A 27785-nucleotide genomic window follows, 5' to 3' on the forward strand; every position below is an offset into this window, starting at 1 on the left:
CATCACAGTGAATTCCCAATTCATTTGTATTCAAAAATCATTTCACAGAAGAGTGTGGGTCACAGCTGCAAGGATAAGATATTTCTGTTATTGAATACACAGCACATCATCACTCTCACATTTCAGAAACTGTCATTTTAAGCTCCTAAATACCAAAAGGTGATTAGAAAATGAGATGGGCATACCTCCATAAACCACATTTCAGAGACAGATTAAAAAAGATAAAGATACACTGGGCCTTAGCCAAATATTGAATGATGGCTAAAAGCAATTCTGAAACTCCTAACTGCAAAAAGCTGTGTTTTTTTTTTTTTTAAAGCAAAGATGTATGAGATAATAAAGGGGAAGAAGACTACTCCTCAGAAGAGCAAAACTGGCCCATAAATAAAACGCCCCATATTGTTCCTGGAACCTAGCACCCTCAGGGTGGCCAATCTGTGTGGCCGCCACACACAGCTAAGCTTATTTGCAGCTTAAAAAAAAATTAATTTGTTTGATAAGGATCATGGGGCCAAATACCTGAAAAACAGTAAGGCACTAATCAACTGTTTTTAGAGATAGCAAAGTACAAAAAAGCTGCTCTGAGGCCTTCAGTCACTAATACTCAAGAGCAGGAACTCCTCATTCCTCGCTCAGCCTATTGCACATTTTTATGTGGTTATTCAAAGACATCAACCAGTTTGCTGCTCTTCAGGAAGATGCACTCAATTCCCTACCACCCATTAAAGAATAAGGAGAAGTCATGGGTCAAATACCACACAATCTCAATTTTATTTGAATCTCCAACCCAATTTTTTTAAAGAATACAAGCAAGACTGTTCCGTAGCTAAAACTCCGATTTTATTTCACCTCATTTTCTTTCCCTTGCCCACCTTCTGGTACAGGTGCTAATGAGCAGTAGAAAGTTAGAAAAAAAGGCAGTAGAGGAGAAGAGAGGAAGAAACCTGGTTAAGCAGCTCCTAAACAACTGAGAATGGACTTAGCTGTTTAGAATTAGTGGTAAGGGACCCAAGAGCCAGGAAGCAAGCACACAGTGTTGTTCATGTCACCTTTCTGCTTCCAGGCACCTCTCAGCTTTCACAGGGCAATAGGAAGCATAGGATTAAAATATAAAACCAAGAGCACAAAAGTTACACGTAACAAAATCAGAACACAGATCATCCATGATGACATTTTTATACCACCCAAATGTAAGCCATAACAAACATTACACCACAAGTAAAAGTCAGAACAACTGATATCTGATGGTTGGTACAAGCAGTTGGGTTACTGTTGTGATTTTTTTAAACATATGAAAATACAGCCTTTCTTAACCAAAGCTAGAAAGGATATAAACATATAAGCTGTGTCTGAATGTTGATGCTTTTGAATTCATATAGGAAGCCATTACCAAATAATGAAAAGTAAAACCAACATATTACCATATCAGATTATGAGTTCTTTTGTGATTATACAAAGAAAATTTCACACAAAGCTTGTTTACAATGAACCAAACCAAAATAATCTCATGTACCAATTTTTTCAACTTTAGAAAAACTTATTAAAATTGCTAAATTTAGAAAGCACTAAAACTGTCTTAACTTTAGGCACTTGACTTTATATCCTGCTGCTTACTCTAAAGAAAAAGAAATGGCTTAACTCTGCATAGCTTAACAACAAAAACAAGCCAAGGAAAATTGATGAAAATACTAACAACTTTTGCTGCCAGGCAATCTATAAATATTTACTAATTCAATACAATTTATCTGCTTGAAAGTCTCTGAACAGTCAACATAATGTTCTTAATATAAGCTTCCAATTTTCCCTTTTGTTTTTACACAGCAGTAGCATCATATTAATGAAAGCTGGAAGATACATAAATGACATCATCTGTAAGGGAAATAAATGAGACCATGCCTCAGCATACTGTGGAATCATCTGCTAAGAGTCCTTAATAAAGAGAGGCTAAGTGATTTTAGGCTCCATTCAAGAGGACAGAAACCAAGAAACACAGGTGTGTGCCCCATTAACAACTCTCCTTTCTTTTGATGAAAACTTGCCATCAGTGTAAAACTCACAATAGTGACAACATTCCTATACACTGCACGACGTTCACTTGAGAAAAGTCAAATAGGAAGAACCAACAAGCAACACCAAGCAAGGAAGGGCAAGTGTAACTCCTGTACCTCCACGGGCCTCCTCTCCTGTGCTTGGCTACGCATGAGCAGCGGTCCCAGTTCCTGCACCACCTCAGACCTGCAGGCAAAGAGTGAGGAGAGGGCGGACAAGGGTGGAAGGGAGGACAGGAGATGGACGGGCAAAGAAGACAACCAACCTACACAATTCACACAATTCACAACTTTTCCAACTCAACTCCTTTCCCTTAACCACCCTAGCCCTTCCAGCTAAGCTCGGACTTACTGGTACACACCTACCTCTCCGTTCCTCACCAGGAGCCCCAGATTCTGAAACCAAAGAGGATTACAGACACTATGCAGTGCAACGTGATAAACAGTCAAGGCCCATTCTCAGGGCACAGCCGATGCCACACCTGTTTTCATTACCTCTCATCGAGTTCTTCTAGCCTGCTCTTCACCGTGTGGGCATTGTTATCCTTGGTGATTTTCTGCAGGAGGTAGAAAGTCTGCTGGAACATACGCAGTAAGTACTCCTCGAACTCCATAGGCACACAGTTCTTGGACATGAGTTCATTGATGCAGGACATGGCCAGGACCCCAAGCCGGCCGCGCTCCTGACCCAACACACAGTTCTGGCTGCTGCCGTTAACTGATGCCATCTTTCTGGCCCGGATGTCACAGCCAAAGCGCGCAAAGTGGAAGATGGTGGTAAGGAGGGATGGGGTGATGCTGGCAGACAGAGGAATCCAACTGAAGAGATGGGCCAGGCACTCCAAGGCCAGGGAACAGATATACTCACTCTCCACATCAAGGATGGGGATTGGCTGATTCAACAGTTTGGCTGAACTAGGACTCTGCAACAGGTTACTCAGTAAGTCACCTGAAACACAAAAGGCTTCTAAGATACACACTATCAAATCTCTTATAAACCAATTTAAGTAATTCTCCTTAAAAAAGAACAAAAACAAAAAACCAAGCATTAGCATAAAGCAGAAGTTCTCAAAGTTTGGTCCAGGGACCCCTGAGAGCCCCCAGAACCCTTTTCGGGGTTCACAAATTCAAAACTATTTTTAAAAGAATGTTATTTTCCTTTTTCACTTTTACTATCTCACAAGTGTACAACGGAGCTTTCCAGAGGTTACATTCCAAGTTACAAGCAACAGAGAAAAAGCAAACGCTATCTATCATTAAGCTACATATTAAAGAGATTTACAAAAATGTAATGCTGCTCTTCTCAGTAAATGTTTTTGTTTGCTTTGGAAAAGTTATTTTTCATTAAGATATATTATTTGTTAATATGCACTGAATTCATCACAGTTACTTTTAAAAGAATTAATAAATATTTCCAAATTTTCTCAGTTTGAATATCAATAGATAAAACCCACAAAGCTCTTTGAGGACCTCAATAATTCTTAAGAGTAAAGGGGTCCAGGGAATTCCCTGGTGGCACAGTGGTTAAGAATCCACCTGCCAATGGAGGGGACACGGGTTCAAGCCCTGGTCCAGGAAGATCCCACATGCTGCAGAGCAACTAAGCCCATGTGCCACAACTACTGAGCCTGCGCTCTAGAGTCGGCGAGCCACAACTACTGAAGCCTGGGGGCCTAGAGCTCGTGCTCCACAACAAGAGAAGCCACCGCAATGAGAAACCCATACACCGCAATGAAGAGGAGCCCCTGCTCCCCACAACTAGAGAAAGCCTGTGTGCAGCAACAAAGACCCAACGCAGCCCAAAAAAAAAAAATAATAATTAATTAATTTTTTTAAAAAAAGAGTAAAGGGGTCCAGGGTGGGCGAAACAGGTGAAGGTGGTAAAAAGGTACAAACTTCCAGCTGTAAGACAAATAAGTCCTGGGGATGTAATGTACAATATGGTGACTACAGTTTACAATTCTGTATTGTATATTTGAAAGTTGCTAATAGTGTAAAATAAATTCTCACAAGAAAAAAATTTGTAACTGTGTGGTAATGGATCTACAGTTACTGTGGTGATCATTTTGCAAATATACATAAATCACTATCTTGTACACCTGAAACTAACACTAACAGTGTTATATGTCAATTATACCTCAATTAAAAAAAAAAAAAGAGTAAACAGGTCCAAAGACCAAAAATTTGAAACTGGGCTAGTCAAGGTGAGGTCTGTGGACCTGCATCATCAACATAACCTGGAAGTTTGTCGGAAATACAAATGATCAGGCAACACCCACACCCACTGAAGTAGAACCTGGGGGGCGGGGGCAGGAAGCTGTGCTTGTACCAGCTCTCCAGGTGATTCTTATGCTTGCTTAATTTTTGAGAAGCACTGAACACTAGAGGAAATCACACAAAATGAAATTGGGGGTGGGGGTGGCTATAAAATGATTTTAGAGAAGACAAAAGAAGAAAAACATTCATAACTATAACAAGAAGAAGCCTTTCCTGAAATAAAGGTGTGACTATACAAAATGAAAGGGCTTATTCTGCCCCAAGAAAAAAAATAAGGCGTAATCAATACAAAAACTTCAGGAATAAGGAAGGAATGTAGGCAGAAAAAGCACATACACAAAGGAGAAAACCCCGAATTCAGACTTCACAGTAACAGTCAAAGCCAAAAAACAGTGGTGCAGTGTCTACAAGTTCTGGGGCAAAGAATGACTTAACCCAAAGGTCCCCTTTGAGTATAAAGGAAGGTGACATTTTTTTCAAACATGCAAAAATTCAAATAATATATTGCCCACAGATTCTTAGGGAGGATACTGAACAATGAAACCATGCAAATAAAGAGATAAATAAAAACGAAGAATTACAGAATGGTGAAGCTCTGGCAAAGGGACTAATGCAAGCACTGAATTAAATACAGAATCAAGACTAAACAAATGGTGGAATTATAAAAGGGTGTGCTAACTAACTTTCTCACCTTTCACAAGCACGAAGTCTCAAAATACATGGTCTAAAATTAAAATATGTAGTAAGAAATTGGTTTTCATAACCTTTTTTTCTTATCCTTGGAGATATCTTTTACAAACTAATATTCCTTGTGGAAAAAGCATCTCAAGGTCAGCAATTCCTTCCATTTAATACTTCCTGTTAAATTCAAGTAAAACTAAAACTGAATAGTCTTCAGCAAAAATATATGATACCAAAAAAAAATACATGATACGATGCCATTTGGTCCTTTTATTCAGTTTAATCTATCTTTAACTGCATCTATGTAGAAAGAGAGGTCTGGAATGATGTTATTTCTGTATGGTGGAATACTGGGTAAATTTTTACATTTTGTTTTTTACCTTATAGCAGCAGTTCTCAAATGTTTTAGTCTTAAAACCCCTTTACACTCTTAAAAATCACTGAGGACAGCAAAAAGCTTCTTTCTGTTTATGTAGGTTATTGATATTTGTCATATTAGAAATTAAAACTAAGAATTTTTCAAATATTTAATTCATTTAATAATGATAAGCCCATTACATGTTAGCATAAACAACATTTTTAAATGAAAAAATTGTATTTTGCCCTCCAAAAAATTAGTGAGAAGAAGAGCACTGTTTTTACATTTTTGGAAATCTCTTTATTGTGTGGCTTGAAAGAAGATAGCTAGATTCTCTCATCTGGTTCTGTACCCAATCTGTTGTACTATGTTGTTTTATTGAAGTATATGAAGAGAACCCAGCTTCACACAGATATACAACTGAAAGAGAAGGAAGTGGCCTTTTCAGATAACGGCAGCTATTCTAATACTAAAATCTGATGAGTACTCATTTCTTAAAGGTTAATTGCAATGTGGAATCTGAATGAGCTTTTTTTACTCGGTATACTCATGAGAGTGAGAATAAAAATGACAAACAACGTCTTAGTATTTTTATGACCACATCGTTGACCTTTGGGACCCTGAAAGGGTTTGGGGGGACCTCCAGGGGTCCCCAGACCTATTGAGAACTGCTGCCTTATACTAATGTTGGATTAATATGAACAGAGTAGTTAACCTTTCTCAGCCTCAATCTCCTCAGCCATTAAAATGAGGATTTTGTGATTTATTAATAAGGAGTTTAATTTCCATTGTTAAAACTAGATTAAAAAGTTGTCCTCTGGCATCTATCTTGAAAGGTGTTTGCTGGTTTCTGTTCTGAAAGAGCTGCATTTGATACCAGATGAGACTCATCATGATCTCAGCTACTCAAGCTGGTAATCAGAAGACCTGGTTTCAAAGAATAATGCAAGAAGGATGTTCAAGCAGAATCTGCAAACGTTTCAGTTTGTTTATTACTGGATTAATCATTTTGATTTTTGGAATTGCTGTGGTGGCTTTCCACTTGAGTCATACAACTTTCTCTCTATCAATGGCTGTTTCTGGTATTGCTTTTTTCATCGTTCATGGAATGACGGCCATTTATGAAAGATGCCAGTTAGAGGAAATCACCATTACCCAACTATTAGAATTATCAGGGCATTTATCAACCAGAATCAAATTGAGGCTTTAGCAATGGAGGAACCAACAGACACCACCTCAGTATGATCTTATACTAAACACTGTTGGGCCCTTGGGCCTTTTTCAAGTCTCTTGAACATTCTTAAATAGAAATAAATTCTGGCTTTAAAAACAAAAACAAAACAAAAAAGTTGGCCTTATTCTTCAGCTCAGAAGAATTTTTCCAGAATGGGATTCTAAGGGGGGGGGGGGGTGTGGGGAGAGCAACACATCAATGATAACACTGGTGTTAAGAACAGCTACTAGGATTTCCCTGGTGGCGCAGTGGTTAAGAATCCGCCTGCCAATGCAGGGGACAGGGGTTCGAGCCCTGGTCCGGTAAGATCCCACATGCCGCGGAGCAACTAAGCCTGTGCGCCACATCGACTCAGCCTGCGCTCTACCTGCGAGCCACAACTACTGAAGCCCGTGCGCCTAGAGCCTGTGCTCCGCAACAAGAGAAGCCACTGCAATGAGAAGCCCGCGCACCGCAACAAAGAGTAGCCCCCGCTCGCCGCAACTAGAGAAAGCCCGCGCGCAGCAACGAAGACCCAACACAGCCATAAATACATAAATAATAATTAAAAAAAAAAAAGAACAGCTACCATTTCATGTGCTATTATTATTTGCTTGGTGCTGCACCAAGCACTTTACATACATATTCTCATTTTATGCTCCCAGCTCTAAAGTAGGTATTATGATTATCTGCACTTACAGACAGAATAACTCAAACACAGATGAGGCATCTCCCCCATGTTCCTCAGCTAGTCAGAGGCAGAGCTGAAACTAAAACCCAGGTCTAGCCCCAAAGCCTATGCTCCTTCCCAGAAGCCAGGTCAGGAAAGATTATGCAGCCAAGAAAAATGATCAGTCAGAAAGCTAATATTCAAATATAGAAAAATATATAAGATCCAAAGTCACATGTAAAATAGCATGTGTACACCATGACAGAAACTATAGAAAGGTATAAGCACAAGGACAAAGACTGAACGGGAGTATGCAAAGGTAAAACCTATTTATGTGGATAGGATGATCTCTTACTATTTTTTCCCCTCAAAACAAGTATCTTTTAATGTTGTTTCTCGATAAAAATTATTTTACTCAACTTTAAATGTTTCAGGGAATTTTAGTAAATCATAGAAGAATTTTTCCAAAATTGTATTTTAATCCAAGTGAAGGAATCGCCACAGAACAGAGACCCTGCTTCATGCTGCAGCATTTCCAAAGCTATGCTGAGAGAGCTTTAACAAGCTCTTGATTATAAAGAGGGCTTGTAAGAGGGCTCTTCGATTTTAAAAAACCTGTGACCAACCTCATCGTCCCTGAATTGGGCCAGGCCCTGGTGGCAACAGGCACCCACGCCCCAAGTAGTATGTAGGCTACTCTGGTGCATTTACTAACTTGGAAGTAACCCAGACATGGTTGGAACACTTGTAATGGGCTTTCATGCAAAGATCCCCTCAGCTTTTTTCTTTTCTTACCTACTGAAATTCCACATGTTTTCTATTCAGTTCTACATTTATTAAGAGTTTCTCAACCTCAGCACTATTCACATTTGGGGTTGGATAATTCTTTATTGTTCTGTGCACTGAAGGGTATTTAGCAGCATCCCTGGCCTCCACTCACCAGATGCCAGTAGTACTCTTTCTTCAGTTATGTTAACCAAAAAATTTCTCCACATTGCCAAATATCCCCTGCAGGGCTAAATCACCCCAACTAAGATCCTCCGACCTAACTGTAGTCTCAGTCCAGTAAAATGGGGAGAAACTCTTTTTAAGGAACCTTTGGGAGGAGGAAACAAGATCACAAGAGTTGTGATCCCAAGTCCCATTTTTCTACAGGTGAAAAGATCTGCAAGTACACGAACATGTACATCTTGTAAAGAGTTTGGGAAAAAACCCGGAAGGTGTAAACTGGTCGCAATCGATTAGGGCTAAGACATCTTCACCCTAAAAAACTTTCCATAGCCAGTATATATACACATTTATATTTAAAACTAAATACCATCTGTGCAATAACGATATGGTCCCTTAATTTTTATTACAGAACAATCAAAGCTAGCTCAGAACTACAGTATTTATGTAATTTCGTTTTGTTCACTTTTTTTCCCATTTTCCAAGCAAAAAGAAGCGAGGACAAGAGGAGAGTAACTAAGGAAGAGGGCTGAGGCTGCACGAGCGCAGAAGGAAGCCGCACCACGGCATACAGACGGTACATCCACACCTCCCCTCACTCACTCCTCAGAGCAGAGTTGCTCTTCTACAGAGAGGACATCCAAGGTCAGAGAAGGTAAACCAAGTAAGCAGCGAGCCAGGACTCAACCAGGGGAAGGAGGAGGCGGGCAGAAATGGTGAGAGTGACCGAGACAGCAAACTTAGAAGAAAGACAGTGCGCCTCGACTGGGAATGATGGGTTCACGTCACTGTCCCACCCCTCACTGGTGATGTGACCTCTGGCAAGTCACCCGCCATGAACCCCAGCTTCCTTTTTGTAAATAAGAGAGAAAACCATCATCAATTTCACAGGATTCTGGTCTAGTGAGGTGAGTTTAGGAGATGAGGCAATAATTTGGGGAACTATTCTGAGAAATAAACTACACACACCCATCAAAACTTTTTCTATAACCAGACTGTTAGAGCAGTTGTTGCAGGGACTAGTCCCTGGGTTTTATTCTTTGAAAGTGATCAGACAGAAAATGACATTACAAGAAAACATATGAGAAAAGAGACCAAAAGCCCACAGGGCCAAGTCTGATGGGCAGCTGGGCAGGGCAGTGAGAGTCTGGCAGGGACTGCTGATGGGGTATGTTTAGGAATTATCTGAGTTTATTCACTGGGCCCCATGGTTTCTCAGAATTTCCTCTATAAAACTGAACTCACAGTCAAGAGAGCTAAAGAATTTTCTAGACATTTTACCACTTAACTTGGTGTCTTAAGGGCACAAAGGCAGTTGAGCAAAAGCATCAAAATAAATGTTGATTAAATCATTAGCACTGCCCATATAGTGAAGCAAGATCTGATGACTTCACTCACAACTCTCATAGAGTTAACAAGTGAACATGCAATTTTTTTTTTAAAAAAGGAAGTGTACCAACTTAAAAGCTTACTTAACTCCCTAGTCCACCCCCCCACCAGTCTCAATTTATTTTGCTTTTTCTCAAATACTAATATTCAAGACTTCAAAAATTTTAATAGTGTCTAAGAGGCAACTCTCAAAAAGCACTCATCATATTTTTAGGTTTTGTTTATATGGAATGTCAGCTGAGTTCTTATTTTATTTCCCCTAACCTCATAAACAAAACCTAGGCAACACATGAAAGAGTCAAGCATTTATTTTTGATTTGTATTATCTAATATTCTCCAACGTGGCCTCCAGGATATAAGTCTATCAAAGTATAAACTGAGTTAGCTCAGAACATGTACCTGAAAGAAGCCAACTAAAGCTCACAGCTTTTGGTACTGGAAAACGATATTAGAAAAACAAGTTTTACTAAAGTAAACTGCTGCTGCTCACTTAACCTGGATACTAAGATAGTATTCAACTATCAAAAGAACCAATTTTTGCAAACTACTATTGAAATGAGATGACAAATTTTTTTTTTTTTTTTGGCCACACCACACGGCTTGTGGGATTCTAGCTCCCCCACCAGGGATTGAACCCGGGCCCTCGGCAGTGAGAGCACGGAGTCCTAACCATTGGACCACCAGGGAATTCCTGAGATGACAAATTTTAAGATCAGCCAAACTGCAAGAGATTCCAAGGTGTATACTCAAAAATCAAATCTCTGCATCTTTGCAATTTTTTCTTTAATCATTCAAATATTGCAAAATATAAATCTGCTAAGTCACCTCAAATATCCACTTTGAAAATGAAGGTTTGCCACCAAATACAAATAAAGTTCAATTTCCTGTAGGCTTCTAATATACTCTAGAACTCTGTAATAGTTTTTAACCTAAGAAGTATGACAAATGACTCTCTAACAGTTTTTAATCCAAGTATGATAAACAGAATTGAAATAAATTAGTAAACTGTAAGCAGTCCTCAAAACTTCATGATGTATTTTCAATTCTACAGTAACTCTGCAAGAATTTCAACTTCCACATATTAACAACAGGCTACATGAAACAGCTAGGGCTCAGAGATGTCTGATTTCAACAGCCTACTTCCTTGAGGTAAAGGAGAAAGATGAGGAAACATTTCTCATTAGCCACATCAACCTTTACAGTAGAGGAAGTAGTATGTGCCATTTCACAGGATGTACTCTACTTGAAAAGCATTTGTGATCATTTAATGTAAACAGAAGCCATTTAGAAACTAAAAGTTCCTGCTCAGACACAATTTCCTCTTTCCATCCATCCTTGAAAGTAGCCATTTTTAGGTGAACTGCACTCTGACTTTGGAAACAGTTATTAATATAACTATGGACAATAACTAGCCACCAGTAAACTATTTAATGGCCGCTGTAAATATGCCCACACTTTATCAAATGAATCCGAACTTTTGTAAAGTCAATGCTGATTACTGCACACTGGCTCCCAATCTGTCCAGGCCAAGATGACTTTTCCCTGAGCCCATGAGGAAGTAAGCACTCCACATGCCCACGTCCCCTCCTTCGGGCTGCCACCCACCTCCTATGACCTGACCCCTGCATGACTGCAAAGCAGACACATCACGCCCACAGGCTCATACCAACCTCAGCATGAGCAATACAGCCATGAAATATGAGAAAAAGGGAAAAATAAGCCAGGAGGGACAGCAGTCATAAGCTGAAGGTGCCACCTTCCTGATGGGCAAGGAAGAAACAAGCTATGTTGTTCAAAATATTATATTAGAAAGTACAAGTACTTACAAGGAACTAAGAAAGTCAGCTACTCAGAAGACAAGGGCAGAGAGGCCAAAAATAGATTAAGGAAGAATGTGCATCTGTGTCTGGCATAGATAAGCAATTGTTACCCTGCTGAGACCCCAACTGCATTTAAAAAGAGGAACACAATGTGTGGTGCAGACCATACCACTTTCTCCTGAGGTCGGGGATGGTGGTGGGGTGGCAGCAGTCACGCTGTGTTTGTCCCAGACAGTCTCCAAGATACCTACAAAGAAAGGAGAAACTGAGTTTAAGAGAGAAATAAAACCTAACATATAAAAATCAGATTTAGAAAAACAATGTATTGATATATTTGATCAAGAATCAGTATTTAAACATCTATCTCTATGTCTAACTGCTTTTTCTGGACAACACCACTTGGATATTCCAAACTCAATTTATCTTTCCCCACAAACCTGCCACTAATATTCTCATGCTCCTCACCAGTCAACAGTACCATCCGCACAATCTCGGCATCTGGCCTCTGCTCTCCCCGTCAGGCCTCACCCCCACCCCACACAAAGGCTTCATCACGCTGCACTATTTACTAGCTGTTCCTTTCTCATGTGTTCTCCTTCTTAACCTCTGAACTGCTCTCCCCCTTCCAATCCAACTTGACCTTTCACCAGACTAACTGCTACCTGTTTGTCTCTCAGAATTCCACTCAGCTGTCACCTCCTCCAGGAAGTCTTCCCTGCTCAGTTTTGCCTGCACATAAAACATACCTCTACCATAACTCTTAACACATTGTCTTTCTCCCCTACTAGAGTATACATTACTAGAGGGCAGGGACTATGTTTTATTCCTCTTTATATCTCCTTACAGAACCTGGCATATAAGATGATCATAAAAGCTTTTAAAAATATTTTGTTCTCAAAATATTTAATATTATAACATGGAAAACATTGAAAATATCATGTTAAGTAAAAGAAGCTAGACACAAAAGGTCACATATTCTATGATTCTATTTTTATGAAAAGTCCAAATAGGAAAATCCAGAGACAGATAATACACTAATGGTTGCCAGAGGTTGGGGTGATGAAAATGTTCTGGAATTAGACAATGTGATAGTAGCACAACCTTGTGACTATGTTAAAAACCACTGAGCTGGTACACTTTAAAATGGTAGATTATATGATACGTGAATTATATCTCAATTCAAAAAATTTTAGTGTCCGCAAAAGTAGGACACAGAGATGTCAGACATGGTCCCTAACTCTAGAAATTTAACAACTAGTTGGGGATGTCAATAAATATGCTTTGAATGAATAAATGCTCTGAGGTTTGGGTTTCCCCTAGGGATTTGGGGAAGGATGGGGGGTAAATGGCAAGTTTACTTTTAATCAAAACACTCTTATAACCAATTTTAAGTGCCCACCTCATGACGACCGCTTTTGTAACACATGCAAAAAAAAAAAAAAAGTCCCTAGATATCCAAGAAGCAGCCTGAGTAGAAGAGCTGGAGATAGAGACCCTTCTTGTCCCTACAACACTCCCTCCAGCGCGCGGCTTGGCCTCATGGCCCAACACCGCCCCTGCACCTCAGAACCAGCAGCTCCACCGGCAGCACAGCGGGCACGGCCCTCGCCCTGTCGCCCTTGAGACACAGGGGCTCCGTTCTCTTCCTACCTTCCTGTCTCATTCTGCAGTTTGCTTTCTGTTTATTCTTACTCTTCACTCATAGTCACGAGGCTCTAACGCAACAGACCAGATGACGAAGCAAACGCTACATACAACTACAACCTGGCGCACAGGGTGCTGACTCCACGCCTGGTCTCACTTCCCTACTCAGAATTTGAAATGTTCACATCTTCCTCCTCCTCCTCCAACTTCTCCTGATTTAAATTCAAATCATCTTAAATAAAGTGCCTGCCACCCACCTTACTTAGAATGCAGTAATCAGCATTTCAATCACATTCCTATGACCTGGTCTATACCGCATTAATCATGGCTATAGTGAGGACCAAATAATGAAAGACTTTAAAAGGGAAATAAATTACAAACATTTTTTGAGACCCTATCCTGTGCTAGATACTGGGCTAGGTGCTGGGAATATGGCACCACATTCTTTCTGTTTTTACGTTCGGTCTCAGTAACAGCTAAGGCAACTGCTCAAAAATTCTGAGTGCCAGGGCCTGCACTCCGGGCATCTGCAGGCAGGCCTCTGGCTTCTGCTGCCACCCAGCTGCTCACCTGTCAGTAGCCCAAGCACCGTCTGCACCTGTTCCAGCAGCAGCTTTCGCAACTCCTCCTTCCGAGCCACGCTGAGGTCCTCACGGGGACAAGCCAGCTCTTCTGAAGTTGTCTTCAACATGATCAGCCCGAGGGGAGTTGTCACAGGGGACTGGATCAACTGCCAGGAAAAAGTAAGTTTCTGAGCAGAGTGCCTGGCTAATTAAGGTACAAAGAAGACTGACGAATGGTGAATCTATTAAGTACAGTCGTCCCTCGGTATCCATGGGGGATACCAAAATCCAAGGATGCTCAAGTCCCTTATATTCAATGGTGTAGTGCGGTCAGCCCTCATACAGGAGGGTTCAAATCCTATGGATACGGAATGTCAACTGTACCTCTGTGTTTAATCTTACATGAACAGGCTACATAAATCAAACCTTTAGAAAAATGACCGAGTACACTTACGTACCTTTTTAACCATTCAAAATATATTCTCATCTTATTTTAAAGACAAAATTCTAAGTAACACCATGAACTTAAAAACAACAAGAAAACAATGCTCTTTTACACCTAACATGGCGATTTTTATACATGTCCATACTCCCAACAGAGCCTTGGTTACTCTGCCCAGGTTACTATATTAGTGATTTCGGTATGTGTAAACCAATTTGTGATATCTTTCCAACATTCAGGTGTTAAATCAAGTTTACAATTCCAAGCTTTGAATGCTTCATAAAAGTTCAAGATTAAACACGTGGCAGAGCAGAAACACACATACACGTCATTAAACTATGATACTGATACGGTTAGGACTTTGCAAATATCTACGTAGCAAATTAAGGTACTTTTTCTATCACCTGCAATATCCACTATGCCATAAGAAAGTTTCCTTAAACAAGAGACAGAAAAAAAGGTACACTTTCAACAGCATAACACTACTTATATCTTTCTTATCAATTTCACAAAATTCAAAGCATTTATTTTTTAGTTTCCAGAAACGGTAAAAAGTAATCAAGGTATCATTAAAATCCTATTGGGTTATATGCTACAATCTATGAAAAAGCAAACAAATTTAAAAAAAACTTGACCATTTTCTTTAATCATAATTAACTTTAAATGTAGTTCATTCCCTGATAAAAATAAGTTTTTTATTTACTCAATCTATAAAATATAAGCCTTAGGGAAGAGGATGTCACCAGGAACTACACCCAGATAGAAAGGATATTCTCCACTTCAAAAAACACAGGGAAAAAAAAAAAAAAAAAAAAAAAACCACAGGGCACTTTCCTGTCCCTTGAAAACAACTCTTCCCATCGCAGACCAAGGAAAAGCACATCCCCAAAGAGCAGGACTCAACATTGGGAACTTAAAGAGAAATTCAACTGCCCTCAGCAGCAAGTAATAGTGTGTTGAAAATGCTCTCTATTAAATCAGCTAACACTTCAAGTACATCCTCCACAAGTTTTCCCTTCATGCGCTACAAGTTCGGGCTGCTTCTAACACCGACTTAAAATTCAGATAATGCAGTAGGGGAGAAACAGGAAATCCCTCCTCTAACAATTTTTCTTTACATGATAAAGTGAATAGAACTTTATAAGCATCCCTTTTCATTCAGACACCTTTGGATTATCAATCTGTATTTTAAAAGATTTCCATTACTTCTCTCCTTTCATTTCCTTCTTTCTGTTCCACCCCTTTTGTCTCTATTTTCCCCCAAGACCTCATTCTTACTCTCTCAGCTGGGAATGACTCATTACCAAATATTCCACTGGGCAATACTTTCCTGTACATATGAAATGCTTCTGTGCTCTCCAGAAATAAAAAATCCCTACAGTATGGAAAACGTATCTTAAAGGTCCTCCTTTCTCTCATCATTTGGGAGAAGGGAAGAGAGTCAGGCAAGAAGCTGGCTGAAAATGAAAGTTATTCTTTACTTGAAAGAACAGCCTGATAAAATGTGTAATTTTCCTTCTCACTAGCTTTGTTTCCAGAAAGCTTTTTATTAAAAGAGTGTCTCCTTTCACCATCTTCACATACATAATTAAAGCTCATGACATAGGTAATCTCTGCAATTTATTTTAATAGAGAATAAGCACCTTCAGGTTGCAAATCAAGTTCAGGTCCTTAGTGTTAGCTTCAGAAATTTTTATCATACCAGCCAATCAGAGAAGAAACATCAAAATTCTTTCTATGCTTCTTTTCAATGCTTGCCCCTTAAGTATCTGGCCCCACGCACAATGTGACCAGAAGTCCAGCTCAGCAGATTCCAGGACTCCGAAGAACAGACTCTAGAAAGGTGTGATGTACGTGCTAGTGCAGGCGGGGGGGAGGTGGGGAGAACAGGGGTCGGTTCTGACTTCAACAATTCCTTCTCCAATGGCCTAGAAAGGCTATAACCAACACACAGAACTGCAAGTATCTTTCTGGGGCCCCAAATCAACTCCTCTTTGCCTGGTATGGTGGTCATCATAATTATGGCATAAACTGCACAGATGCCCCAGGCCAAACGTTACAGAATTAAAAAAAAAAAAAAAAAAAAAAAAAAAGGCTATGCACCCCAGACTGCAGACCATAATGGAACTAAGCCAAAAAAACCTTTCAGATGGGTTAATCAACAGATTATATAATTATGAAGTTGATTCCAGAACCAGTTTGGTCTTGTTTACCAATGCCTAAAGAAAAGATTTTCTTTATTATCATTATCAGAAATGTCAGCAATTTAGCACCAATCGTTCTTGACATGGCTTTCATGCCACTGACTGGTTCTCATGCATGAATAAGAAGCGGGGAATAATACAACTGGAAAGAATTTTAAAGATCACTTAGTCCAATCCTCTCATTGTGCACAGAAGGAAACGGAGGCTCACATAGGAGTTACTAAAATCAAGGTGATTTGTGACAAAAATGGACACAGACCCCAAACCCACTGCCTCCCAGTCCAGTGCCCCTTCCACTATGGGGTGTTTCAAAGTCATGAAGGCTGCATGAGGTGAAAGGAGTCATTTCTGAAGGGTGGAAAGCGGGAGGTGGTGGCGAAGAGAGGAAGACAGCTACCCTTTTGAAATCTCCATGAGCACCTCACCTAAAAATGCTCTTCCGAATTCTCATTTATCATCATTAATCATACTTCATGGGAAGACAAGAAATGTCTGCTTTGCATCGAAGGAAATGATCCCAGCTGGGCGAAAACATGGTTTCTCCTCACTGCTGCCGACAGGACTCGGCTCTCTGTCTGGCTCACATTCTTGCTGCTTCACACAAGACACACCACTGACCAACCCAGGATGGAATCCACTCAGACCCCCCCCCCACCTTCCTGGTTCTTTCCATCTCCGTGGACTTCCTGGCTCCCTCTTAGAGAGCCATGGAGACTTACCACAACTGCTTTTCAACTTGGAGTGAAAGCAAGTGTGTCAGAGAGAGCCAGCAAAGCCTCTGGCCTCCTAACCCACCACTCCAGGCTCCCCGCCTCCTCGCCATTCCTCGGGTTCTTTGCACTGTTATTCCCTCTGCCTACAACACTGTTACCCTGGAAGCCCACATGGCTCACTCCATCACTTTCACTCAGTTTCTGCTCAAAAGTCTGCTTCTCAGAAAAGGCTTCTATGATCATCCCATCTAAATAACACCCCTGATATTCCCTCCTCCTCACCCTAGATTTAGTTTTCTCACAATACTTATACCTACCTGAAAGAATTTATCTGCTTATTGTTTACTGATGCCTCCCCCTTGGGATTATAAGCTCCATGAAGGCAGCTATTTGTTCATTACTATACCCCCCCACGAACCTAGTTATTAGTACATGGCTGGTATTCAACAAATAGTTTATGGAATAAATGCATGAATCTCCTTTACAATATCAATTCAATAAATCTCTAGATAAATGAATCACCATACAAAACAAAATAATATTGAATGAAGAATTTCTGTGCCACCTTGAGAGGCAATCCAAAAGAAGCAATATGGATGCTGAATTTTTTAAATTGCTGCATCATTCAAACGGTTTGCAGGGAGAGCAAGCAGAACATTAGAAAATGGTATTGTTCCGGAAGATTCTGCCGTCACTAAGACTATAACCAATTTTCAAAGAATTTTATTTCTATAATCTGTACATAATACCCATTTCCTACATACCCAAGACTGCCTCGATAATATAAACGTTTCCAACTTTATCACAGGAGTCAAATGAACAAAAGCATCGCCCTCTTGGCTTTTAGGTCCCACCTATTCCCTGATGACTTCCAAATCCTGAACTCCAGATCCACATTTCCTAATGTCTCCCTAGACGTGCACAGAAGGAACACGCAAATCTTAAATGCATTTTCTGCCAAACTGAATTCACCATCTTCTACCCAAACACATTTCCTCCTCCTTCATCCCTGGCCTAGAAAATCTGCCATCTGAGCCAGGAACTTGGAAGGCATTCTAGCTTCCTCCTTCCCTCCTCCCTACAACCTAGTCCCTGCCCAAAGCCTCCTCCGTGCCTCGCTGCTGTCCAGCAGGTAAGCCCCGGCTTGGCTCAGGCCCCTCGGCTCACTCAGACTTCTCCAGCAGCAGCCTTCCAGGCCTCCTTCGCTCTGGCCTCACCCCTCTGCAATCCAGACTCCACACTGCTGCTAAAGTCGTCACTCCAACATAAACATGTGGCCACGTTGTCTCCCTTCTCCAAACTTTTCATTAGTTCTCGAGTAAGGACTATGAATTAAACACTGACGCCCCCTGCAAACGCAAAGCCCTCCCTGCTCTGGCCCTGTCCGTCAGCCTAGCCTCTCACTCTACCACTCAAGCCACCACCTCGCATCTCATCACCAACAACACTGAAAACACCTCAGCTCCTTGAGTCTAAATGCTGTGTCCTCACTGCACTCGGCACAATACTCCACTACAGACATTAACATATTGTTGGGTAATTATTATTTCCATCGCTTTCTCCCCACTAAACTATAACTATCGAAGGCCTCATCCTGGCACCCAACACCTGGCACAGTACCTAACAGGCTTTCAAATACTTGCTGGACAAAATTTCACAAGAGGTTAACAAAGTGATTGGGGCTCCCCATCCCCCACCTTCTCCACTGCACCAAGGTACAGCATGTCTCAGGAACACAAGGTTAAGTGAATGAGATAATCCACCCCACAATGACCTCACCACTGCAGTTCCAAAACGCTCATCTTAAAAATTGTCTTCAAGACAAGAAAATAATCACTTCTTCAAACAAATTATTTACAAGATAAAGTTTCCGTAGGTTATCTCCTTACCTGTAAAATGTTAGTAAAAAAGTCATGGTAGAACATGGGCCAATCTTGACGGCCAATGTCAACAATCACTTTGCAGAGCTTGTTCCGGATGAAGTAAGGTAGGGTTTTGTGGTGAGCCAAGAGGAGTTTGGGCAGGCAGCTACGGATTTCCATCTTATCCTGAGATGGGACCCCAAGCCACATTTTATTGATCAGATTCTGAAAAACAAGTATACATCTTGTAAGTTAACAATCTATACACAAAACAAACTGGTTTTCATCCAACAGTAGCTATCTCCCTCAAACAAGAAACTCTGCTTTTAAACAAGGGTTTGGAGCAATTTGGCAATGAGAATAATAAAATATTCAAATTTTATGATACAACAATCCCATTCCTAGGAACATAATTTAACAGCTACATAATTTAACAGAAACAAAAAGGTGTAGGTGCAAAAACTTTCTATAACACCATTGTCTCTACCAAAAAATAATGACAGAAACAACTTTAATGTAAGAATAGGAAAATGGCTTGGTGAATAATGGTACAACCACTTATAGGAATATAATATAAAGGTAAGTGGGGGGAAAAAAACAATGCAAAATGAAGTGAGCAATATGATTATAATTAGGTTTTTTGAAAAAAAGTGTGCACAGGAAGGCAATGATTGGAAGAGAGTTGAAATAAATGAAGATTTTTGTGGTTGGGATGATGGTATAATGGGTATCATCCCTCCTCCCAACTGTTTTTCTTTAATCATCTTTCTCTTTTAAATGAAAACATGGAAGGAAAAGTTATATGTTACCACAAATGACCTCCCGACCTCACCTATCTTACCTTTTGGTGCTGAAGATGGAAAGGCGCCCTGGAAAACCTGACATCTTGACAAAGGCAGTATGTGGGAAGAAGCCCCTGAGCTGAGTTACCACTATTTCCCAGCCATGTACACATCAAAACTAAAGTCTAGTGCCAATAACAAGGCAATGTGACTAAAAAATACTCTTCAGAATAGTATAAAAGTATCTGACAACTTACCTCAAAAACCGTTAAACTGTACATCATTACATAGTCATTCCTAGTGCTGGAGAGAAAATACAGGCAGAATCTCCAGGCTCCTATTTGCTGAGCAAAGTTATTAAGAAGTTCCTCTGGAAAAGTTAAATAGCAACAAGAGAAGGCTATGAAAATACACAAAATTAATATAAGGCTGGCTGTCTTATTATTTTTTTTAAACACACCTCTCTCCACATAATGTAATGATGTCAAAACCAACTACAAAATCCAGCTGATTCTTCAAGATAGAAAGGACAAAGCATACAATATTTTTCTGACTCTGAGGTGACCATGAACACTGACACCTAAATAACAATAATCTAGCTACGGACACCTTTTTTTTATGGGCACTTTTTTAGGCAGAGAAACTTCCACTGCTGAAATTCTTAACCTAATGTGTAGACGGATATAAGAGTATCATTTTTACCTTACAAATGATGGCCAACTGGTAACTTACATCATCTGGAGTACAGCTATATATTACCTCCTCACCACTCACTCAACACTGGTCTTACACACTTATACACACACACACACACACACACACAGAGTGATGGCCAGAAAAGTAGGAAAAGAAAAAATTAAGACTAATCTTATAAATACAGGATTGGAAAAAATGCAAGAGAATTCAAGATGGCTAACTCTTCATCTGAGTTGGTTTTATTTTAAAATATCACCCACAAGTTGGCAAATAAGAGCAGCAGTCATGGGAGCTGCCAGGAACCACCCTGTCCATCTCAAATCAGTTAGAAATGGTTTTCTTCCTCCTGAGGCTGCTGGGCAGACAGCAAGCATTAAGAGTCTATCACTGTGTTTCCGGACATGCTGCCCCTTAGTCACCTTGACCTGCTGCGCTGGTCATAAAATATAACACAGAGCAGGTAAAAATACAAAGGCAACAACCCTGAGAGATTCTAGGAAGCCCTTGGAAAAGCAGCAAGCACAGCAGCCCGTTCTAATCCTAAAGTCACTGCTCTGCCAGTGCCCTACAACTCAGGCTAAGTGCACCAAGGCAGTCTCATTACAAATCCTATAAAAGGAAGCTGATGGTGTGTTCTTATAATTAAGCAAAAGTTTCTATGACTTCCAGAGGTGAAGTGCAACCAGAGTGATCTCTGGCTGGAAATAAGGAACTCTGGGCTCTGTTCTAGACTTTGCCACTAATTCACTGAGTCTGATCCCAAGCAAATCACTGCTCCTCTTTGATGCTTCAGCCTTCTCCACTTTTAGAAATGACCAGACTGTCTCTTAAGGCTCCCTGCTAACAGCTCTATCTCTAGAGCACTAATAACACACTTTTGGTGGAGGATGGGTGGAGCCCCTATAATAAAAGGTCTCCCCTCCTTTCTCCCACCTAGCTAGGAAAGACTTTAGTTTATCCTAAGACATCAAAAAAGAAGCAAGAAGTGGTTCCAGCCCACACACTCAAATAAAGCTATGGAGACTAGGTACAAAAAGAACTAAGACACGCCTACTACCAAACCCCCGGATTCCCCTTAGCCGGCATTTAAATTAGACTTTTGTAGCATCTGGTTATTTAAAACTATTTAAAAATCAGATTAGAATAAAAATATGTTAAAAAGCTTCCACTTTTAATTCATGAACACTGAGGTGAACAACATTAGCTTTGCAATCCAAAATTTAAGAGAAAAACCAAAAGCATATCAATTATAAGCTAAAAACAGGACTATGGAGAAATTAGATGTAAGGGAAAGATCCTTCACCTCCTTTGGTAAAAATCACCAGAGATACTTTTACTATGAGGTACTTTGGTAGCGTAAAACTAACAAGAGGCTCATTCTGGGGGCAAGAGGTGGGTCAGCCCAACTGAGTAATAAGAGAGAACCTAGGGAAGCAAGCAGAGGGGATCTTCTAAGCCAGATGCCTGATCATCTACTGGGCTCAGCTTCCGTCAGTATCCCCTGTTTATAAACGCTCTGGTTCCCTACAGCACAGTCCCTCAGAAAAGAAGGCATATACAGGGCAGGCCCACAAGAGACCACCACATTTAAAATTAAGAGATAAGAAGCTGCATCCACCAGGAGCTGATGTGATACTCAAAGGATGCAAGGGAAAATGGGCTGCAGCCGAAGGTTTACTGGCCACCTGAAAATCCAAACGCTAATCAAGCTTTGGACCAAGGGCAGAAGTCAGCCATAACACTCAGCTGGCTAACAAGACTTAGAGAAGCCACGTGGGACATAGAAATGGCTCTGCAGAGACCTGGAGACACAGAAAAAGGCCTCCAAGGAAGTGAAAGCAATGAAGGTCAGTACAGAGCAGCCAGACACACAGGGGAAAGCCTCGAGGTTTGGATCAAGAAAAACAGTTTTCATCTTCAAGTTCAGGGCTTAAGTGAGGGCTCAGAGAGAGAAAAAGATTACTCTAGGACTTCAGTGCAGCATGTCCCTGAAGCAGAGATCTCACAACTTAAATAAACCTTCTAGTTTACAGTACGCTTTAATGAATATTGTGCATGTCAGTGAGTATTAAATTCAAAAAGAGGTTCTAGAAGGTGCCAAGGTTCCCAGAAGACCTGAAATTACACCCACATCTCTCTGCTGTTTGAAGCCTTTATTCAACAAAACTTGCAGAATGAGAGCGGTAACAGTGGCAATAAGGAAAAAGCAAGAAGGCCCCAAAGGTTACACCCGTTAAAGGATCTCTGGGAACTAGATGAGGTTCAGGATAGACTTCTACACACCAAAAACATGTTTGTTTTAACGCTTTCATGAGTTTTTTCTTTAAATTAAGTCACAGACTTCTTATAAAAGTTTAACATTGCTAAAATTAAGAGCAAAGCAGGGGGAGGGGTTTCCACACATGGCCAAAGGAAAGAAAATCCATCACTATGGATTATAGTGGGCTCTGCCGAATACAGCCCTTGCAGCTAGGTTTGTAGACCTCACCAGCCACCAACCAGCAGGACTGGATTAAAAAGAGCCAGAATTCAAGGGGAAACATGCAGGCTTGACCAGGCTGCCAACATCAAGGCTACCAACTCTTTCCTCCCCATTGGGGCCTCTTCGTTATAAACGACTCTTTACTACTCAACATTTCACTTACCTATCTCACGTTTTCTTTCATTGGTTGTACAGTCGTGGAAAAACTCTGTCATCAGACTTTCCAGTGCCCTGAGAGAGGCTTCTTCAGATGCCTAACAAAGAAATTTGAAAAAAAAAAAAAAAAAAATCAGTAACTGTATTTTCAATTCTACTGTTCCTCAGTTCCTTCAGGTCACATTCAACAGCCATAGTAATTTACTTCCTCAAAACATCTTGGTTCAACATTCTTCAAATACATGATATAAGCCAGAAAAACTGCAAGGAATTTCCCAGCTGACTCAAAACCCAAAGTTTTAGTATACTCTATAAATTCATGTTACCGTGCTATCAATTTTCAATTATTTATGCTAAGGAAAAGAGAGCAAATAATTTAAAATTTAATTCTGGAAACATACTGAAAGCAAATTAACAGCCCCTGGCCCTGACTGAATAGGCAGAGTGAAGAGATTCAGAAAGGTTAGGGTGCCTTATAGACTATCTGTCAACAATGTTATTTGCCCCATGTCTGAATAGTGAGCCATATTCTAATTCAGAGCAACTGTAGTCAAACTGCTGCATGGATTCCTGGGGTTTTCTGAAGGGACTTCAGGAGCCAAATATCCACTCAACTCTCAATCTCACATGAGCAGCCAACAGAGATTAAGGTGCAGCTAAGAGCCAAGCAGAGCAAGGACTCAAAATGAGACAGTACCTCCCAACCTCAGACCCACAGAGAGCCAGACTCTCAGCAGAACCACTCAGGCGGAGAATAAGAGGAGAGGGACCCTAAGCCCCCAAGGCTCATCCTCTCCCTTTTCCATACGTAGCCCCAAACCCACTTCCTCTTCTCTCACTGAAGGAGGGGACATCAGGTGCAGCAATGAACTTGAGTCAACACTCCTTCACATAACCAGTCTGCAACAAGGTGAGCATTCGCAGGCCCTTTTTGAATCCTCACTGGCAATAATCTACCTAGAGATGATCAGGAGCCAACAACAGTTTTGATTTCTTAATCATCTCCTAATTTCCTTCTTCCCACCCACCTTCCCTATATCCTCTCCACTGCCCCCAGAGTGAGAGCTGACTATTAAAACTGCATTTTAAAACAAGCCCACAGGGACTTCCCTGGTGGTACAGTGGTTAAGAATCTGCCTGCCAATGCAGGGGACACGGGTTCGATCCCTGGTCCAGGAAGATCTCACATGCCGTGGAGCAACTAAGCCCGTGTGCCACAACTTCTGAGCCTGTGCTCTGGAGCCCGTGTGCCACAACTACTGAAGCCTGCACGCCTAGAGCCCGTGTGCTGCAACAAGAGAAGCCACTGCAATGAGAAGCCCGCGCACTGCAACAAAGAGTAGCCCTCCGCTAGCCGCAACTAGAGAAAGCCCGTGTGCTGCAACAAAGACCTAATGCAGCTGAAAATAAATAAATAAATTTATTTTAAACATTAAAAATAAATTAAAAATAAATAAATAAATAAAATAAGCCCACACTCAAATGTATCATGTATCAAACTGTAATATTACCAAGGGCCTCCATTTGGTAATCGGCTTTTTCTTTTTCTTTTTTTTGGTAATCGGCTTTTGAGGACACTGAGGAACTTGGGCCATTTCTGTGAATCAACGAGCACTTCTTAGGACTGGCACTAATTACAGAGGCTGAATCAGGCTTGCACCAGCCCACCTACATCAGCCAGCACATGTTAGCACACTAGCCAGCACACGGGGGGGCCACGTTCAAGCAGTGCCAGGCACGGCTGTCGCTCCCATGCTGCAGTCATGGTGACAGCTGTGCAATGACAGCTGAACTCTGACATGCTGAGTGATGAATTATTGTTTAATAGTTCTAGCACTTGTGAGTTTGAGGAACGTTTTTTCTTTTTTTTGTAATTTAATTTTATTTATTTATTTTTGGCTGCGTTGGGTCTTCATTGCTGTGCGCGGGCTTTCTCTAGTTGTGGCGAGCAGGGGGCTACTCTTTTATTTATTTATTTATTTATTTATTTATTTATTTTGGCTGCATTGGGTCTTCGTTGCTGCGTGTGGGCTTTCTCTAGTTGCGGCGAGCAGGGCTATTCTTCGTTGCGATGTGCGGGCTTCTCATTGCAGTGGCTTCTCTTGTTGTGGAGCACGGGCTCTAGGTGCATGGGCTTCAGTAGTTGTGGCACGTGGGCTCAGTAGTTGTGGCTCGCGGGCTCTAGAGCGCAGGCTCAGTAGTTGTGGTGCACAGGCTTAGTTGCTCTGCGGCATGTGGGATCTTCCCGGACCAGGGCTCGAACCCGTGTCCCCTGCATTGACAGGCGGATTCTTAACCACTGCACCACCAGGGAAGTCATGAGGGACTTTCTGGTCTGAATTTTATGATAAATATTAGCCCTCTGCTCTTTTTTCAAACCAATATACCAGTTCAACTAAAAAATATCCTTGGATTGCAAGTCAAGCTTTTTAATGCAGAAATAACCAGAATGTGGAACAAAAATAAGACTGCAATCCTATTTAACCTGTTTCAAGTTGTTTGTGTTGATCAAAACAGCCTCACTGTTCTCAGTGACAGATTTTCTAAGTGTTATAAATTCATATTTCAAAATGAATTTGTATAAATAAAAGAATGCTTCGGTCTGCTTCATGAATCAACTTGGTGTACCATTTCATTTGAAAAAACAATTAGCTGTTTTTAAAAATGTTTGTGGGAAGATTTAAAACAATCAAAGGAAAATCTCCTATGTTAAAGTAACTTATTGGCAAGAAATAAACATAAATCAAGACATATTTCTTGAACCAAAATCAGCTATTTAGTTAAAATAAATCGATAGTTTTTCTGGAGCTAAAATAGGTTCCTGAACACTAAAGATACATCTTCAAGTCACACCTGCTACACAACTTATTCTTTTTTTTTTTTGGCCGTGACGCGCAGCATGTGGGATACTTAGTTCCCTGACCAGGGATCGAACCCGGGGCCCCCTGCAGTGGCAGCGTGGAGTCTTAATCACTGGACCACCAGGGAAGTAAGTCTCTCCACAGCTTATTCTTGCAATGAATCATTTTAGAGTAGATCCTGGAAAAAAACCTGAGCTTATCACATTCAGGCAATCAACTGTCAAGGTTTATTTCATATGGGTTCTTGAGGCAGAAGTTTGTGCACTTGACAATTACCAGCCATACATCAAAGGCTGCTGAAAGCAAGTCTCTGACTCCCCAGAGAATCCAACCCTATCTCCATTCCCAGTCCCATCAACCCCACCCTCCCAGCTCCAACCCAAGCTAACGTTCCCACAGAAAGTGGAAAGACAAAAGTATCCACAAAAATTACAGGATGATAGTCTCGCCTGATTTCGTAAATGATGGTTATACGAAAAAGGAAACTCTAAAACCTAATAATCCAGTGGCATCACCAGGTGTTTCTTAGCAAGAACAAATAACGTGCTGTTTGCATTTTCAATCATTTCTCTAACTGCAACAGGAACACCTACCCCATGGGGTGTTAGGAGGACCAAATGAAATGCTCCATGTAAAGCTGATATGTAAACTCCAAGAGGTTATCTAATTCACAGTTATGGCTGCTATCATTTTTATTTGGTCTCAGATACCAAATGAAAACAGACCAAAGCAAAACAACAAAAGTGGTCAGGCCTACTTTGAAACTGGAGATTCATGCCTTCAGGCTTAAGGGCTTTGTCCCACACATATCTAGTGGGGCTTTTTTCTAACTGGATTTCAAAACAAAACTATCTTCAGGAGAAGAAAAGGAGGTTGAGACTTTGCCAGGATCATACAATCGGAACAGAGCTATAAAGACATGAAGGATATGTTCAAGACCTGCAAATGGTTGAAGGATATTGGAGAATTAGCCCCATTTGGCAAGAAGGCCACTGGACCCTTTGCTAGCTGTTTTAAGCAGGTGGTGAAGCCAGAATTCAGACGGCAGTGGGTTAAGAAATTAGTGGCCTACTGAAGCCCGCGTGCCTAGAGCCCATGCTCCACAACAAGAGAAGCCACTGCAATGAGAAGCCCGTGCACCGCAACAAAGAGTAGCCCCCGCTCGCCGCAGCTAGAGAAAGCCCACGCACAGCAACGAAGACCAAAAATAAAAAATAAATTTATAAATAAATTTATAAAAAAAAAATTAGTGGCAAGTTAAGTATCAATACATGGGAATATTCCATACAGACTACACTTTCAAGTTATAAAAGGACAAAGACATTTTTTTTAAAAAGTGTCATGGTGTGGTAGGAAGAGAGGTTTCAATTTAATTCCCAAAGGCTATTCAAGCAATGCTCTGATTAACTGATGAAGAACATTCAGGATTCAGACACCTGACTGCTTCCCATCTTGGACTTGGGATTTAAGACCCAGATCTTGCAGAACTAAAAGACAAGGTTAGCTTAAAACCAAGCGAGGCACATTCACACACAAAAAAAATTTCAGTTACATGGCAGACAAAAAATGTAAGCAGTAAAACAATAAAGCTTCTAGAAGATAATACAGATCATCCTCATGACCCCGGGGTAGGGAAAAAATTCTTGGAAACACTAAACATAAAGGAAAAGATTGATAAATCAGAATATTCATCAGATGGCACAATGAAGAGAGTGTAAAAGAAAGCCATGAAATGGGAAAAGATATCACCAATATGGATAACAGAGAACTCATATCAGAGTATAAAATAACTTCTACAGATCAATAAGGAAAAGATAAATGACTCAATTTTTTCAACAGGCAAATAGTTATAAAAGAGGATATTCAAAAAGCCGATACATAAAACAAGTGCTCAACCTCATTAGTCATCACAGAAATGTAAACTAAAAACAAGACAGTGCTACAAATCTACCAGAATGGCTAAAATTTAAAAGACA

The 27785-nt window shown here is 40.7% G+C and overlaps 1 protein-coding gene across 3 annotated transcripts in view; it reads right to left on the bottom strand.

Moving 5' to 3' along the window:
- The window catches only part of XPO6 (exportin 6), a 110323-nt gene that overhangs the window by 50147 nt on the left and 32391 nt on the right, over window positions 1–27785 (bottom strand). For 2 of the 3 annotated variants that reach the window (XM_061208498.1, XM_061208497.1), the window contains exons 2-7: window positions 22956–23046; window positions 19872–19984; window positions 18860–19057; window positions 13619–13778; window positions 11574–11651; window positions 2544–2997 (exon numbers count right to left, since the gene is read on the bottom strand). In XM_061208498.1, the coding sequence (XP_061064481.1) occupies window positions 2544–2997; window positions 11574–11651; window positions 13619–13778; window positions 18860–19057; window positions 19872–19984; window positions 22956–23046 (1094 nt within the window). Of the gene's footprint in view, window positions 1–2543; window positions 2998–11573; window positions 11652–13618; window positions 13779–18859; window positions 19058–19871; window positions 19985–22955; window positions 23047–27785 lie in introns of those variants that run through there. The other variant, XM_061208499.1, reaches the window with a different exon arrangement.

This window comes from Eubalaena glacialis, chromosome 13, assembly GCF_028564815.1.
Source record: "Eubalaena glacialis isolate mEubGla1 chromosome 13, mEubGla1.1.hap2.+ XY, whole genome shotgun sequence".
Classification (NCBI taxonomy): Eukaryota; Metazoa; Chordata; class Mammalia; order Artiodactyla; family Balaenidae; genus Eubalaena; species Eubalaena glacialis.